Genomic DNA, 14,793 nt, shown 5'->3' on the forward strand with positions numbered 1-14,793 from the left:
ATGCCCAGAATTTGATGCGATTACTAGTTTGGTTAGCAATCAAACAAATTATCTTTTTCTTCGTCGCCATTTAGTCATGTTAAAGAGATAACGTAATTTAGGCGGGCTTTGTGCCATGGCTTTAGGCACGTTTTTTATAAAAATTTAAATTTGACGGTTATCGTGTTCATCAGATGTAACGTTCCACAGAAATAGAATTCACTATTGTCAAATATTGAGTGTGGGACAGAAATAGAATTCATCACAATAGGAAATAGAACACAAAGAGCTACCAGGTTTTTGAACTTCAAAAAGGGGCAAAATAATTAAAAAACAAGTTTAAAAGAGAAGGACCATTTTCTCCCAGAAACTTTCAATTTTTATTCTGTTTTTGAAATTTCAACCAACAATTTACCAACTGATTACTGGGTAGAGAGAGAGAGAGGAGAGAGATCAGTGTTTTAAGTTCAGTATAGGGTTGGGATACTTGGAAAATCTGCAAGTTGAGGAGGGGGTGAAAGATGTCGATGGGGAACGATACAAGTTGGGTGGGAAAGAAGCCAATTAGACGCCTTGGCGGAATGTCTGATGCCTTATCAATAGCTTCTGATCTTGGTTTCTCCGTTCCTCCTCCTTCTGCTCAGGTAAATTATAACCTAATTTTCTTCCCCTGTATCACTTTAGATCGGAAAGTTTGAACTCCCTCTTTTCTACATCTTGAATTGGTTAATAATTAATTGGTTGATTTTATTATCAACCCACGTTTTCATTCTATTAAATTTTGAATTGATCTGCTTTTTATCTTTCTAGGGTTTCACTTTTCAGTAGTGAAGTTTTTTTAATCGAATTTAACAGATAGCATAGCTTTCCATTGTGGTTTACTTAGCATAGTCAGAAGAGTAGAGAAGATGAGGTCTAATTGGGTTTCTTCAGAGACATAGTAGTTGCTCTATTCGCCTCAATATCACTTAAATTACGGAAACGATGGAGGATAAAGAAATGAGGAGTGTATATATATATATATATATGTATATAAGGGGAGAAAATAACTGTCAGAGTACTAATCTAAAAGTGATGTGGGTAAATGCTCGGAAATGAATGACAATTTGCTTTATTCCATCACCCATTGCTTGCACATGCTCAAAATCTAAACCAAGTAATGGAATACTTCAAATGGACTCTCACGAATGGAGCGAGGGACAAAGAATGGTATGTGCTAACCAATTTTTATTAAAAGTGCAATATCGGTCAGCCACAGGGCCCCTTTGTTGCTGGATCTAGTCCTCCAAAAACAGTAAGAAAATCTGCATACTTTTTTACCAATTCAAGGTTAAAAACGAGGTCGCCCCTCGGAAAAATTTGGATAAGGCTGAGCCAAAACATCCCAATTCAAGAGAAATTCATGAGGAGGTGGGATCTCTTTAGGGTCTACTCCAGCATCTAGAAATTGCTTAATTGGTAATTTGGAAATTTTCCTTTTGTGAAGTATATTGTGCAGTTTTTTTAAAACGGTAATATATTACAAAATGATAGTCGCCCAGTTTGCGAAGAAGTTGGGCCAGCTAAAATTGGTGAAGTGGGGTATTCAACTTTGAATGAGGTACTTAGCATGGATTACGAATTTGTTCTCACTTGAGGCTTCTCTCTGAAAATTTGGTTGTTCGTCTGAACCCATAAAGACCACCAAACTGCAAAGGAAGTTACTTGATTTAGGAAACTTTTCATTTCTTTAACTTTAACCTGTGCCATCCTATGAATTACGTTGTCAAGGAGTCCTGAGTTGGCCATACATTTGGCATTAGGCTAAGGAAGCTGTTCCAAATTCTTCTTCAGAAGCTGTAATTTAGAAGACGGTCGATCGGTTATTCCTCTTGATGACAGTGAAAGCATTGATTGACCAACTAAATCCCCTGTTTTGAAGGTGATCCAAGGTAAGAAGGGATTTACCGTAGCACCCCATATCATGAAGCATACTTTTGAAGGAATAAAATGCCTCCAAATCTGTTTGCTCGGGAACTCTTCTCTTTTGTCAATATTATTATTGGGATCAATAGCCGAGGATTCCCCTTCTTTTGAACCAATCCAAGATCTATCATAAAAAATCTGGGGGCAGACCAACGGGGAAGATGATATTGTACTGTTTCCTATAAGTTGTTAAAATAATGTTTGCAATTAACCCCTCTTTCTTATTGAAAAGCTTTTAAATCGCTAGGAAGTTCTGTTTAAGACTCTTGTGCAGTTGATGTGATTATTAATATTGGTTTTGTTTCTCCTCAGCATGTTTTATCGTTTACTACTCATGTTCACATGGTTCAATCCTTGAAGTCGTCATGTTATCACGAATCACCTATTGGCTGATCTTCAACTGTATTTGTTTGTATATATATATTTCAAAACTTAGGAAGACCTGCAGAGCTTGTCGAGTACTACAGGTGAGAAGAGTGATGACTTGATACGGGTCTTAAGAGAACTTACGACTGTACAGCGAAAAATTGCGGATTTGCAAGTGGAGCTACAAGGTCGAAAGGTAACATCTTCAATATTAGTTATTTGATGATGGACTTTTAGTTCAGTGTTTATGCTTTCTCTTAATTATGATAAAACCAGCACAGTCTATAGAGAAAATCTAAGGTATCCCAAATGATGAGTATTAATTACATGTCCGGTTAAAGATCATCTAATTATGTTGACATAATAGACATAATTTTGGAAGAACTCCTAACTATTTATGTGATACTTTGATGTACTTTTGTTAATGACTATCAGTATGTGATATTATAAACTAAAATAAACTCCCTTCGATGAGTTCATATTATTGAGGAATATGGATATCTTATTTCTGTATGTTTTTATGGTTCAGGATGATAAGAATGTTGCTTATCTTACACATGTGAGCGAAATGGAGAAGAAGTCTGAATCCTTGGCAAGGATTACCACAATTTTAAAGGATGTTATTCAAAACAAGGTATACTTGTCGATAAGTATATCTATCTCCTGCATTTTAGATTTGGAAGTTTATAGATGTATCGAGTTGTTTTGTAAGGCTCTCCAACTTTTCTTTTGCTTCAACTTGATGGCTTATATCTATCTCAGATTGTCATAAATTGTAGCCATCTTACATCTCATAGTCTTAATATAATACAGAGGAGGGTTATGCTTCATTGTTGCCTCTCATCTGTATTCTATTATATGTGTCAATTTCTCGTCATTCATTTATCTCAGTGTGTTGCTTGCACTTTGGCAGGATCGAATTATTGCTCGACTACAACAACCATATTCATTGGATTGCATACCAGTTGAAGCAGAATACCAGGTTCATAAAACGAATTAGGATATACATTATATACAATATAACTGGTGGTTACCTATTCCAAATCGAGCATTCTACAATCAAAAGACTCAATATTTAGCTCTTGCTTATCAATCTGAAACTTTTCTTCCATGACTTGTCTGAAGCAATTTAAGATGATCTTTATTTGCTTCGAATTCTTGAACTGAGCAAGCTGATACAGGAATTTACTTCCTTTTTGTGGGTTCCTGCAGAAACAATTTTCTGAATTGCTTCTCAAAGCAGCAAGTGATTATGGGGCGTTGACAGCATCTATTGCCGATTTTCAGTGGAGTCAGAATTTCAGAGAATCACCATCAGTCTGGGGGGTATGTCTTTCCTAAACCTTAAATTCTAAACTCTAAACTCTAAACTGTAAACAAATGCTTTCGCTGGCTTGTTTTTCGTTTTATTTTGGTTTTCATAGTCCCTCACTTTATTATTATCCGGGGTTTGGGGTTCTCCTTCAATCTTCTACCATGATTCTGCAACTCTCACTATATCGTTTTAATTCCTGTTATATTGTTTCTTTACTGTTTTTCTGTTATAAAGGAAATGCTTCGACCGATACCGGTTGCTTTAGCATCATGTACCCGATTCTTTGAAGCAATGTCAGCAATGAGAGAAACATTTTCAACACTTCAGAATATACGAGTAGGTCATTCTTCGTATTCTTCGCCTACAACACCACCAAAAGATTCTTACCAAGGAGTATTAGGCGAGGCAGATTGTGTAACTCCGCCATGGAGACAGGAAGTGAGCTTGAATGATTTGGTTAGCAGTAGAAGTCAGAGAAGGCAAGATGATGAAATTAGTGATGGAAGTGAAATTGATAACTTGAGCCATAGAAGACTGTCTTGGCCTCCTTCAGTCAAGAAAAGTGGTGGCATGTAATAATAATATAAAACCAACATTACTTTTTCGATTTTTTTTTGTTTTGGTTTTTTGTTTTGAGAGTTTGTATTTTGATATTAGCACTTAAATACACACATTATCTTTTATCGCCATTATATTTGAAGAATGAACAGGATACAAAGTTCTAGAATCCTACTGGAAATTGTTGCCCATATTTCTGCTTACAGAGTAAGGGCTTCTTGGCCTCTGTTTGGATCAGGATTCAACTAGCCCTGCCTAGAGACCAAAGAATGGATCATTGGTATAGGCGGGTTTATATTCTTAGGTTTAGGCGGGTTCCTATTCATTGCCTGGATCTGAGTCGTCTAAGACAAAGGAATCTAAATCAACCCAAGTTAGTCATATAGACATGTCCGATAAAACAATCATTCTGAAAAACCTCGAGTGAGATATCAGATTCAGGTAGTCTAGTTGCTTCCTTTTGCTGTGTCGCAATTTATTGTATGAGTCTAATTACTCATTTTTATTCCACCGCTTCCATCTTGGTCACCCTAATTGTATTTGTGGGTGGGTAGTAATGGGGAGGGAAATAGGTTATTCTTGTACTCCAAGTCTGTTCAGACCAAGTCCCAAGTTAATCTATCAATTTGTTTCCCATCTTAATCAGCCCTAACCATTCTCTTTCTGTGTTCTTACTTTTTTTTTTTTTTTTTTTGTTGAAGGTTCTGTGTTCTTACTTAGGGCAGTGGAATCCAATCATGCAACTGATAATTGCCTCCTGTGTTTGTTTGGATCATGTGCAGTTGTAAATCACAAAAAGTAATATTGCGTACACGTTCTATTCTATTATTGTTTTTAGGAGTATTATTTAGAGGGTATTATTATTTATGGATCTCTCTCTAAAAGTCTAATGTCATGACAAAACAAAAATAACAATTGGAACGGCACAGAAGGTCCCACCACCCACGGCCACGGTTCCATATAGTTCCAAACCCCCTCTCTCTCTCTTGTAATAGACGACATATAGTTTATCCAATCCATGACACATCCAACTCATCACTTCAACAAAAAATAAAAAATAAAACAAAAATAAATAGTGGATGAAGCTATTTTTTTTTTTTTTTGAAACGAAGGGAACCATATCTATTCATACGTGATTGAATCACAATTGTTACATGAATAATCATAATTATTTCTCTCTTCAAACATCATGAGAGTTGCATACCTTTAAATGCAAATTGCCTCATAATGAAAAAGAAATTGGAGTAGACACGACTCAAGAAAATGACCTTAAAGGTCGAAAATGAAAGGATCCTATAAATCACGGATGAAAAGACCCTAAAAATCACCAAAATAACTGAAAATACAAATTAAAAAAAATACCAAATGACCCTAAAGGTCGAAAATAAAAAGATCCTCTTGTATGACAAATTATACTTCTTTCTATTGTTGTTATTATTGTAGTATTCAATTATTAGCTGATCATTTCCAAGAAAAAGGTATTGAATTTTTTTGTAGTGATCAGAAGGGACGGGTGACGGTGGTCGGAAGTAGTGATAGATGATCATGAAAGATTGTGGTTGTGGAGATTGAGAGGAGAAGGGGAACCAATTCTTTCATTTTTTTTAATAATAAACAAAAAAATGACATGTATAGAAACATTCAATTCATCAATTGGTTGCTTGTGCTTTAGTTGGGTTATAAAAGATGTTGGTTTCAAATCATTCACATACTTGTTGGGAGAATTTTTAACAGGTCTTACACATATTGACAATCAAATTATTGATAAGGAGATGACACCAGTGTGAGTTACTGAATTTTAGAGAGAGAGAAAGAAAGAGATAGAGAAAGAGTTCCTGGCTGACTGACTGCGGCTACCTGTAAAACAAACGAAAAAGTAAGCGGCTGCAAAAACGGAAAGCAGTCAGATCCCTAGAATCCATGAAACATATAGTAACTAGATCCTATGTTTAGTAACTAATAATAATAACTATCCTCCCATTTTACTTACCCATTTTACCCCCCTTTCCTTCTCCCACCCATTCTTCTCCCACCATTCTTCTCTTCTCTCTCTTTCTCTCCCTCTCTAATTCTATCTCTCATTCTAATTCTATCTCTCATTCTAATTCTATCTATGTGAATAGTTAGAGAGAGAGAGAGGGTAGCTTTAATTGTACGTATGACATTCTGTTGTACGTGTCCCAGACGAGAGGTATCTCGTCGACACGCCTTACAGACGAAGCAATTACCCAATCCATCCTATTAGTATTAACCCCCCCTATCAATTTCTAACAAATGGGTTTTTAGAAAGAGAAACTATACAGAGAACAAAAAATAACAAAATTCAATCCTCCAATCTGTTCTTGTTAATTCTGTTATCCCCCTTAATTCTTTGAGGAGGAGGAGTCAACCTTTTTGTTATGAAGCTTAAAGGTGATCAATTCAATTCAATCCCTTCTTTAATTTCTTCCAAGTTTCCAATCTTTTCTTTTTAATTTGTCAACTTTTATGGGGTTTAATTGAATTTTGCAGATATTTCTGATTCTTTCGCCATTAATTACAGCTTCATCAAGGTTTTCAACCATAATTGCCATGGGAACTGGTGACACCCATCGTTGTTTCTTCCCTCTAACCAGTTTACAAATTGGGTAATTCAAAAAACAAAATTTCTCTTCAAATTTTCATTTCTTTTCATCTAAATGTTAACAAAAATCTGATTATTTTGATTACAGTAATTGTTTCATATATATAATTAACAGGGTTTAACTCTGTATTTGTTCCTTGATTGAATTGAATTATGAATCTTCCATTGATTGAATGATGCTGTTTGTGATGACCTTTCATAATGTTGGAAGGAAATTAGACAATCAGGGTTAGAAAATTTCAGAGATTGAAACTCATAACCATGTCTTATAACTTAGAAGAGTATCTGTTTGTTTTGTTAGCTGTGAGCATTATATATACATATTAGAAGTATGAACTAGGGTTACATGTTTGGAACAGAATGTGTGTTCTGCATCCTTGATCGCGATTATGTCGAAAATTAGGTGAACAATGAGATAAAAGTTAGGAATCAACCTTAACCCGTTGACTTCCGATACAATAAGAACTGCTTTTTTATGTCATGCTATGAGATAAAAGTTAGGAATCAACTTATGTAATAGAGTCGATCCACTAAAGTATTGAGCAGCGGTGTAGCATCAGATCAACAAAAATTAGCATGATTCTAACTAAGGAGATGGAATATTGGTCATGGAAGTCTTAGTATTGGGCCACCTTATTGGGGACTTATGCCTTTTGCCCATGGATGATGTAGTTTATGTCTATAAACCTTAATTATCAGTTTTTCACCAACATTGTTGTTCGATAATTGATTACTCCAAGTTAAGTTTATTTATACGAGTTTATTTACAAGCATAGAGTTATTTGCTCTTAATGTTGTGTTTATTTGTACGAGTTTCAGATACACTTGTGTTGTTATTCTTTGCAGGGATTTACAATCTTATCGTTCGTATCTCAACATCTTCTTGGCTTGTGAAAGTGACAAACTGTTCATATTAGTCGACAATCGACCTTGGTTAATCGACTTGGATTCACGAGCCGCTTATCTATGGCAGTTAATGATCACAAAGGTAACAAATAACTCTTATTTGTTTATAAGATCAAATGTATCCCACATGACAACATTCATTTGAATTCTATGCAGTCCAGGTTGTCCCCTTTCGCAAACACTAAAGCAAGACGTGAACAAAAAGATGATAAAAATCGACTCGATGTGAAGGACAAGTCTAGATTAGATATCAGGAAACCAAAAAAGTTTGAGAGATGGAACGCTTTAATCAACGTAGCTACATTATCTCAGAAGAAAGCTTTGCTCCCTATCAAGAATTTAAGGAAGTCGATGCTCTTAATAAGCGAGTTGCATCGTACATTGTCTGGTTTTATAATATTTGAAGTTGCTTGGGCTAACGTTCGTGGCATTAGCTATATAAATGAGCTTCAGGTATCCATCTTTCTCTCTTCTTTAAGATATATGTTTTATGTTGTTTTTTAGTCTGTCCAACAAAGCTAAGATATTGCATATGACCCTCACAGACAGATACATCCTTCGCCATCGAGGCTAAGTTTATGAAAAGATGGGAATTCGATAGCATACAACAAGCTTCAAACTGTATTTCCTCGTGGTTTTCAGGGACGAACAATGAGCGGCTTATGTTTCAAGACTATCTGGATTCAATTATAGGTATATCTTGCCTCAACTTTAACTATCATGACCCCTTCGGTTCTTCTTTGATTTCTGTATAATCCTGGGTGTGAAGTATAACGCAGATATTACCCCAATATTTTCAGGCGAGGTGTTCTATGACGCTGAAGAAGACTTCTTAAGTAGCGATCCTACGGACAATGGTGAGAGTGTATGTAATGATGACGATTGTGTTCCAGAGACTTGTGATGATACCATTTCTAGTGATTTCTCTGTTTACCCAGCAAGTTTGGAGCATAAGGAGGGTATACTTCAAACTCCACCTCCGCCAACTCTAGCCCATAAAACAAGAAAGATAAACGAATCAACTAGGTCACCGGGCCAAGACACATCTTCGGTATCAGTTAGTGAAATGGTTTGTACATCTACGAATCCAGAAACTGGCCAAAACACTTTTGATCCTACTAACTACCGAGACGTTTTGATACTGTTTAGATTTAACGATCGTGACCTGCCCTTCAAATTGAGGGATATAATTCTACCTAATTTACGCTTACTCACTTTGCTTGAAGCTGGTCTCCCATCTTGGGTCATTTTTCTGCAGTCTTATCCAGTTTTTTGCCATTTATATCGTCCGTGGATGTGTCCTCTAGTAAGAGCTTTATACGTATTGATTTCAGTTGTCACTGTTCTTATCGGATTTTATGATCTATACAAAAATGTTCCGGTTCTGAAAGCAACTGCATCTCGTATTTGTGGACCTCTTTTCGATTGGATAGAAACGTGGGAAATGATATCAAGGATTAAATATTTAGGAACAATGCTGTTTCTGCACAATTTTGAGAAAGCAGTAAAGTTCTTTTTAATGTTCACACGTGCTGTAAGATCGTTCTTTTCAGTTCTTACACAGCCGATGGCTGGCCCATTTGTTGACATCATCGATATCGTTCTTCCTTTATGGAATATTTGTCTTGAAACATTCGGAAGTTTATATTCAGTTATTTGGATTTCTGTTGGATCTTCATTCGGCTTAGTACTGAACGCAGTAGAAATTGTGTTCTTTCCAATGTGGTCTATCGTTTCCGCGATCTGCAGCGCTGGTATATTGTCATTTCATCTCAGAATTCGTTTGTTCATGTAGTTTTGTTGAATTTTGCTTTTTTAAGATTATTTCCTCTTCGGTTTTTATGCAGTTTCGTCCATTATTTACCCGATATATTTGGCGCTTTATGAGTTGTTATATTCCCCACTTCGCCTACTTCTTGCAATGGCAAGATTTGTGGCTTGTGTTTGCCTGTCCACCTTCGATGTTCTTAGAGAGGTTTGGTTGTCACTAAGTGGCCTATTCCAAATAGCAGCAACTACAGAGGCTACTGTAAGCACGTATGAGATTTCAATGTGGCGTTCTCTTTGGAACGATCTTTTCTCGCAGGTAGTAAAGACTCCCCAATACAGGTTAAAACCCTAATCCAATTGTTCGGGTCCATACTAATTTTGTTTCTTGCAGATTTTTCGTGCAGTTAGAAGTATTATAAATGGACTCATTTCATTCTTCGCTGCCTGTAATAGGCACCGTTTAAGGTATGTCATTAACCATATTTTACAAAATTCTCGAATCATTAATGCAAAATACTTCTAAAGTTAAGCTGCTTAGAAGATACAGTATCGTATAATTTTGTTATGGATGATCATATGCAGCATATATCACCATACACAAGACTATCTTAGACGATTTTCATATATGTCTACCCAAACATATCGTAGATGGAAGCGTAAAGGAGCTCGAAGTCCGGTATGTTCTCTATCGTGCCTATGATTTAGTTTTGTTGGGTTTAGACTTATCAGCATCTACCAGCGATGGAGACCTTATATTATCATGTTCATGACTGCAGACTGCACAGTTGGAATATAGGAGGAAGATTCATTTTGAGTAGTCGCGTTTCTTGGAGTTTTTTTCTTGTGGAATTAGGCACACAAAGTGTACATAATGAGAAACCCAAAGGAATACTTCCTAGTTGAAGAATCAAATGAGGAAGGCGTGATCGTATAAAAGATGAGGGAAGCAAGACATGGGTTTGGAAGATTCATATATTACCAAACTCACAGATGAGGGAAGCAAGACATGGGTTTGGAAGATTCATATATTATCAAACTCACAAGGCCGGGATAAACCATTTTTCTTTCTAAAGTTTCGATTTGTAAATATTGTGTCAATAGTTGCTAAATTTGTATAGCCAATCTCATGTAATCATAAAATGGTCTCCTCTATCTATTTGCTTTTTAGTTACTTCACTGTCTAGACAAAAAAAATGAAAAAACAGGCCTCATGATGTTTTTTTTTCTAAATGATGTATGCAGTCAAAATATGGAAGAACTTGAGCATTGTATAAATGCGTTGGGAAATTAAACAAACCACACGACCAAAAGGGGAGTGCAACATAAGAAAGCAAGCCAGTCAATTAGGGAGTATTTATATTTATATAGACTGCCAGGAAAATATGTTCCAAGAAAAGAAATAAACAGTACCCCGGACACATACTATTGTCTTTAAAAACCTAGATCCATCATCCCATCAGAGTTTTTACAGGTATTATCAACTGAGATGCGCGAATTAGATGACGGAGCCTCCAGTCTGGTGAAGCATAGCATCAATCTCATCCCCGTCTTCCATCTCGAGCTGCAAAAAATGCTATGAGGTTAGATACTAGCTGCAGTTTGCATATAATAGATTAGGTACTGGCTGTAGTTAGCGTAAAATAATTAATTGTCAGGGACGAAAACAACATCTGAGGGGTTGATTGAGAAGGAATTTCAGGAAGGGATGAGAGAAAAAGGGAGTTACTTCATCTGGAGTCTGCTCTCCTCGGAGCCGACGACCATCGAAAAGGAAAGCAATGGAGTTGAAGTCCACAGATTGACGATCACAGTAAGCATTCATGAGCTTCCGGAGTTGTGTGCTTCTCTTGATCTTGAAGAATACTTCATTTCCATCCTACAATTTCAAACAACAAATCAATGTGCCTCAATTTTAAACAAACATATCTTAGCTGAGTACACGGATCTTCTTCAAGTTAGAAATGCCATTTCTATCAACGACTATAGTTTTTTCAGATAATACTATAATGAAGTAATGAACTACTAAGAAGGATCATGCAACTTAGACAAACCACTTCCTTCAATCACATTCTGATCCGCGTATGATCTTGATACTATTTCATTTGAGTTCGTCGAGTGTGTGGAATAAAAGTCAAGTAAATAGATGCATTAGGGTCCAAAAGGATAATTATGCATACTAGCAATAAGCAGAAAAACTAATGGCAGTGGGATAAGTTCCTTTTCTCTAGATAATAAAAAAATAGAAGAAAGGCTACAGAGAAACTTGTACAAAAAAAATTACCAAAGCTACTTGCGGTCCATTATGTCATACGGGTACCCGTACGTGATACACTACCATGTGAGTACCAAGGGCATATCACTCGGTACGCTACTTTTTCGTGAAACCATTTTGGACTATCTTCCTAAGCAATATATACACTATATAATGCATAAATAATAGGTAAATCTACTCCAAAACATTCTCGCTATTGAACTGAAATCTTGACAAGTTAACTACTAAACTATTGATCTTATAGATTTCTACAAAGGTGTCGAGTTAATTAGGACTAAAACTTCTTGCTATGCCAAAGTCCAAACTAAGAGTACAGGATCCAAACCCAACCAAAAAGGATACAGGGAATCTAGCACGGAATGCCCGAGGGGAATAGAGTATCTAGTAACGTTGAGAATGACCCACTTCACGAGCAAATGAGCAACAAAAAAACAACTTATAGTTTGATTTCTAGCTTGAGTAATTGAGTGCTAATGAGATATATGGGAGCTGCCCAAATATGATCAAAACAAAGGGTAGGTTCTGCTGCTATAAACCTAGGACAAAGCAATAGCTACAATGTAACACCGCACGGACTCATGAATTGGCAAAAAAAAATCCTAGATAAAATCTCATGGAGGACGACCAGGGTCACTAATCGTCTGTGTTTTCCAGTAATAAAAGCGAAAAGCAACTAGAGTTTGCTTATGCAGATCCAGTTCTGCTCAATACAGGGAAGATGCAACGGGTGTCTCGTTTGTTGTTTCAGGTGGGTACTTCGTTGTCCAAACTCCATCGGACCACTAAAACGGGCTTCCATGGATCACATGTGACCAAATGCAACATGCACGATCTTTAACTGAATGAAGATTTGTGGATATAGCAGGCTGGGAATGGCACATGTATCCTAAGGGTTTAGATTAGAATGAGACATCTAGTCCATGATCCCCTGACCTAGTTTGCACAGAAAGACGAAAATAGGAGACTAAATCTACAACTTTCCCTTGAAAAATGAAACCCGCTCAAGAAATTGAAAGAGAAAAAAGAACAAGTAGGGCAAATATCTAAAAGTGCAATCTTTGTCTACTAAAGCTACAACAATATAAACCATAGAAACCCTTTATAAAACCCCTAAATGAGAAGAACTAAACAGAAACTAGAAAGCTTACGAACCCTAAAACCCTAAAAACATCAAATCATTCTTAAAAGATTGAAACCCTAAAATAGATAAATCTAAAGTACCCATATTCAAATAAAAGCCGTAAAAAACATACACTAGAGAGAACAGGAAACCCTAAGAACATAAGTAAATCGAATACAACAGAAGGGGGGAAGAACATCACAAACCTGACCCTTAACCTTGAGATTGATGTGTGCCGCAGATTGATCGTTGGGCTTCTTGTCTTCCTCTTGTTGGTTACTCACACCTGACATTTTTCTAACTTCTTCTTCTTCTCCTTCTCCTTCTCTCTCTCTTCCTCAGACTGCAAATGTACGCTAAGGAAATCAATGACTTATGCTACCTTTTGAAGAAGTAAACTAACGGCTAGGATTGGATCAGTTTTTCCCCCCTTCGAGAAAATCAATGGGGATATTTCAACAAAAAAAAAAAAAAAAAATCAATGGGGATGGGGCCAAAGGCCCCCCAAAAAACTCAAATAGGGCAAGTGTGCTAGGCGAATCGGAAATAAGCATCAGGTCCGAATGGAGGCGGGCCTTACGAAATTAAGAATGGTCTTTAATTCGGACTTGGGCCTGGCGAACTTAAGATTGGTTCTTCCGTTGTTAAAAGCAATCTCGCTAAAGACAGTCCCTAGTTTGATTTAAAGCAATGTGTAATTAAGAGGCAATGCTTAAATCAGAGTTTGACCTGATAGCCTCAAGTCACCGGTCAGCGACCCGACCTGTACAAAAAATATCTCTCTCTCTTCTTCTTCTTCTTCCTCTTCATTGTTCTTTTCTTTTCACTCTCTGTTCTCTGTCTTCGGAGAAGGAGAGGAAGGTCTGGTTCGTCTAATTTCTAGACGATTCACTCTCTGTTTTTTTTCATATCAGGTCAGTCGCCATCTGGAGGTTGCAGGGCGACGATCTTTGAATTCCTGACTAGTTGTTTTTTGGTGGAGAATAAGGGCGACGATCTTTCGGACATAAGTCAGATCTAAAGGCTTGCGTTCTCACTGCCCATTCCTTGAAATCTAGGGATCTACATCGCAACAAACAATTCTTTAAACTGTCACCTTTCTTCACCGGACGATCATTAGATCACCCCTGTTTGAACAAAGGTGTCCATAAATAGACCCAAAATCCACTCCAAATTTCATTGCATTTCATTTTTTTCAAATGATCAACTGTTATTAGAAGCTCATTCTAAAGATTCTAAAAAGAAGATTATAGAGAGTTTTTGGGGAGTTCTACAAGAAGTTAGTCTACTAGTATCCATCAAGATAGATGTTAGTTTACTTTTGAGTTTGAGCCTATTGAAGCAACCGATGTCATCGAAACGTCGTAACTCCAATTACATCTTCAATTGTCTTACAGAATCACTTAAATTTATAAACAGGGCCGTGCTTGGGCCCGTGCCGGCAGGGCGGCCGCACAAGGCCCCCCACCGACAAGGGCCCATTTGCAATAATATCCTTATAGCTATTGGTTAAAAAATATAGATACAAGCACATACATAAAACATCTCTTAGCCGGGTTGGTTGGAAGTGCTAAATGTACCCATTTGGTGAGGGTTCGAAACCCACTACTTGCAAATTAATTTTGCTCTTTAGCCGGTTTTGTAATTAATGTTGATGGTACATTGCTAATTGACTCTTAATTTTTTTTTACTTTGTTACACTTCTTTTTACCATTTTGTTACGTGTTTGGGTTAATTTTTTGAAGTATTTTTAGAAATAGATATCTAAAATTCGTAAAAAAAAAAAACTCGAAGGTATGTATGTGAAAATCATGATACAAAAATGCTACATCTAAAAACCCACTTTTAGATTCTATACTATATCTTGTACAAAGAAATAATACATTTTAACAAAGAAATTATACTTTATTCAAATTTTG

General features: G+C 36.5%; 3 protein-coding genes across 4 annotated transcripts; 2 read left to right on the plus strand and 1 right to left on the minus strand.

The window, feature by feature from the left end:
* Positions 1-200: 200 nt before the first annotated feature.
* Positions 201-4,352, plus strand: AUG2 (HAUS augmin-like complex subunit). Its single transcript, XM_086668720.1, has 6 exons — positions 201-623; positions 2,381-2,506; positions 2,840-2,944; positions 3,224-3,292; positions 3,523-3,636; positions 3,860-4,352. The coding sequence occupies exons 1-6, from the start codon at positions 501-503 to the stop codon at positions 4,199-4,201; spliced, it is 879 nt and encodes a 292-aa protein (XP_086524846.1). The 5' UTR covers positions 201-500; the 3' UTR covers positions 4,202-4,352.
* Positions 4,353-5,581: 1,229 nt separating this feature from the next.
* On the plus strand, positions 5,582-10,653 carry LOC147552306 (uncharacterized). Of its 2 annotated transcripts, none has more exons than XM_086667044.1 (10): positions 5,582-6,595; positions 6,695-6,810; positions 7,653-7,794; positions 7,869-8,165; positions 8,258-8,405; positions 8,513-9,466; positions 9,560-9,798; positions 9,874-9,947; positions 10,065-10,158; positions 10,259-10,653. In XM_086667044.1, the coding sequence occupies exons 2-10, from the start codon at positions 6,755-6,757 to the stop codon at positions 10,298-10,300; spliced, it is 2,046 nt and encodes a 681-aa protein (XP_086523170.1). In that variant the 5' UTR covers positions 5,582-6,595; positions 6,695-6,754; the 3' UTR covers positions 10,301-10,653. The 2 variants fall into 2 exon arrangements, with proteins under 2 accessions (XP_086523170.1, XP_086523169.1); XM_086667043.1 differs by having other exon boundaries at positions 5,661-6,595; positions 6,726-6,810.
* Positions 10,654-10,817: 164 nt separating this feature from the next.
* LOC147552307 (small ubiquitin-related modifier 1-like) lies at positions 10,818-13,389 on the minus strand. Its single transcript, XM_086667045.1, has 3 exons — positions 13,081-13,389; positions 11,209-11,358; positions 10,818-11,043 (listed from the first exon to the last, which is right to left on the minus strand). Exons 1-3 carry the CDS (start codon positions 13,165-13,167, stop codon positions 10,978-10,980), a joined length of 303 nt encoding a protein of 100 aa, XP_086523171.1. The 5' UTR covers positions 13,168-13,389; the 3' UTR covers positions 10,818-10,977.
* Between the last annotated feature and the right edge of the window lie 1,404 nt (positions 13,390-14,793).

The sequence above is a fragment of the Eschscholzia californica genome, unplaced genomic scaffold, assembly GCF_041429995.1.
Source record: "Eschscholzia californica isolate CP2 unplaced genomic scaffold, dmEscCali1.0.p SCAF_3, whole genome shotgun sequence".
Classification (NCBI taxonomy): Eukaryota; Viridiplantae; Streptophyta; class Magnoliopsida; order Ranunculales; family Papaveraceae; genus Eschscholzia; species Eschscholzia californica.

What these genes read in the sequence shown, in the direction of transcription:
- LOC147552306 (XM_086667043.1), top strand. An exon ending in CTAACCAGTTTACAAATTGG is followed by an intron (nt 6,811 to 7,652) that starts GTAATTCAAAAA and finishes TATTCTTTGCAG; the next exon opens with GGATTTACAATCTTATCGTT. An exon ending in GTAAAGGAGCTCGAAGTCCG is followed by an intron (nt 10,159 to 10,258) that starts GTATGTTCTCTA and finishes TCATGACTGCAG; the next exon opens with ACTGCACAGTTGGAATATAG.
- AUG2 (XM_086668720.1), top strand. Translation starts at nt 501, where the DNA reads ATGTCGATGGGGAACGATACAAGTTGGGTGGGAAAGAAGCCAATTAGA. An exon ending in AGGATGTTATTCAAAACAAG is followed by an intron (nt 2,945 to 3,223) that starts GTATACTTGTCG and finishes GCACTTTGGCAG; the next exon opens with GATCGAATTATTGCTCGACT. An exon ending in AATCACCATCAGTCTGGGGG is followed by an intron (nt 3,637 to 3,859) that starts GTATGTCTTTCC and finishes TCTGTTATAAAG; the next exon opens with GAAATGCTTCGACCGATACC.
- LOC147552307 (XM_086667045.1), bottom strand. Translation starts at nt 13,167, where the DNA reads ATGTCAGGTGTGAGTAACCAACAAGAGGAAGACAAGAAGCCCAACGAT. An exon ending in ATCTCAAGGTTAAGGGTCAG is followed by an intron (nt 11,359 to 13,080) that starts GTTTGTGATGTT and finishes TTGAAATTGTAG; the next exon opens with GATGGAAATGAAGTATTCTT. An exon ending in GAGAGCAGACTCCAGATGAA is followed by an intron (nt 11,044 to 11,208) that starts GTAACTCCCTTT and finishes CATTTTTTGCAG; the next exon opens with CTCGAGATGGAAGACGGGGA.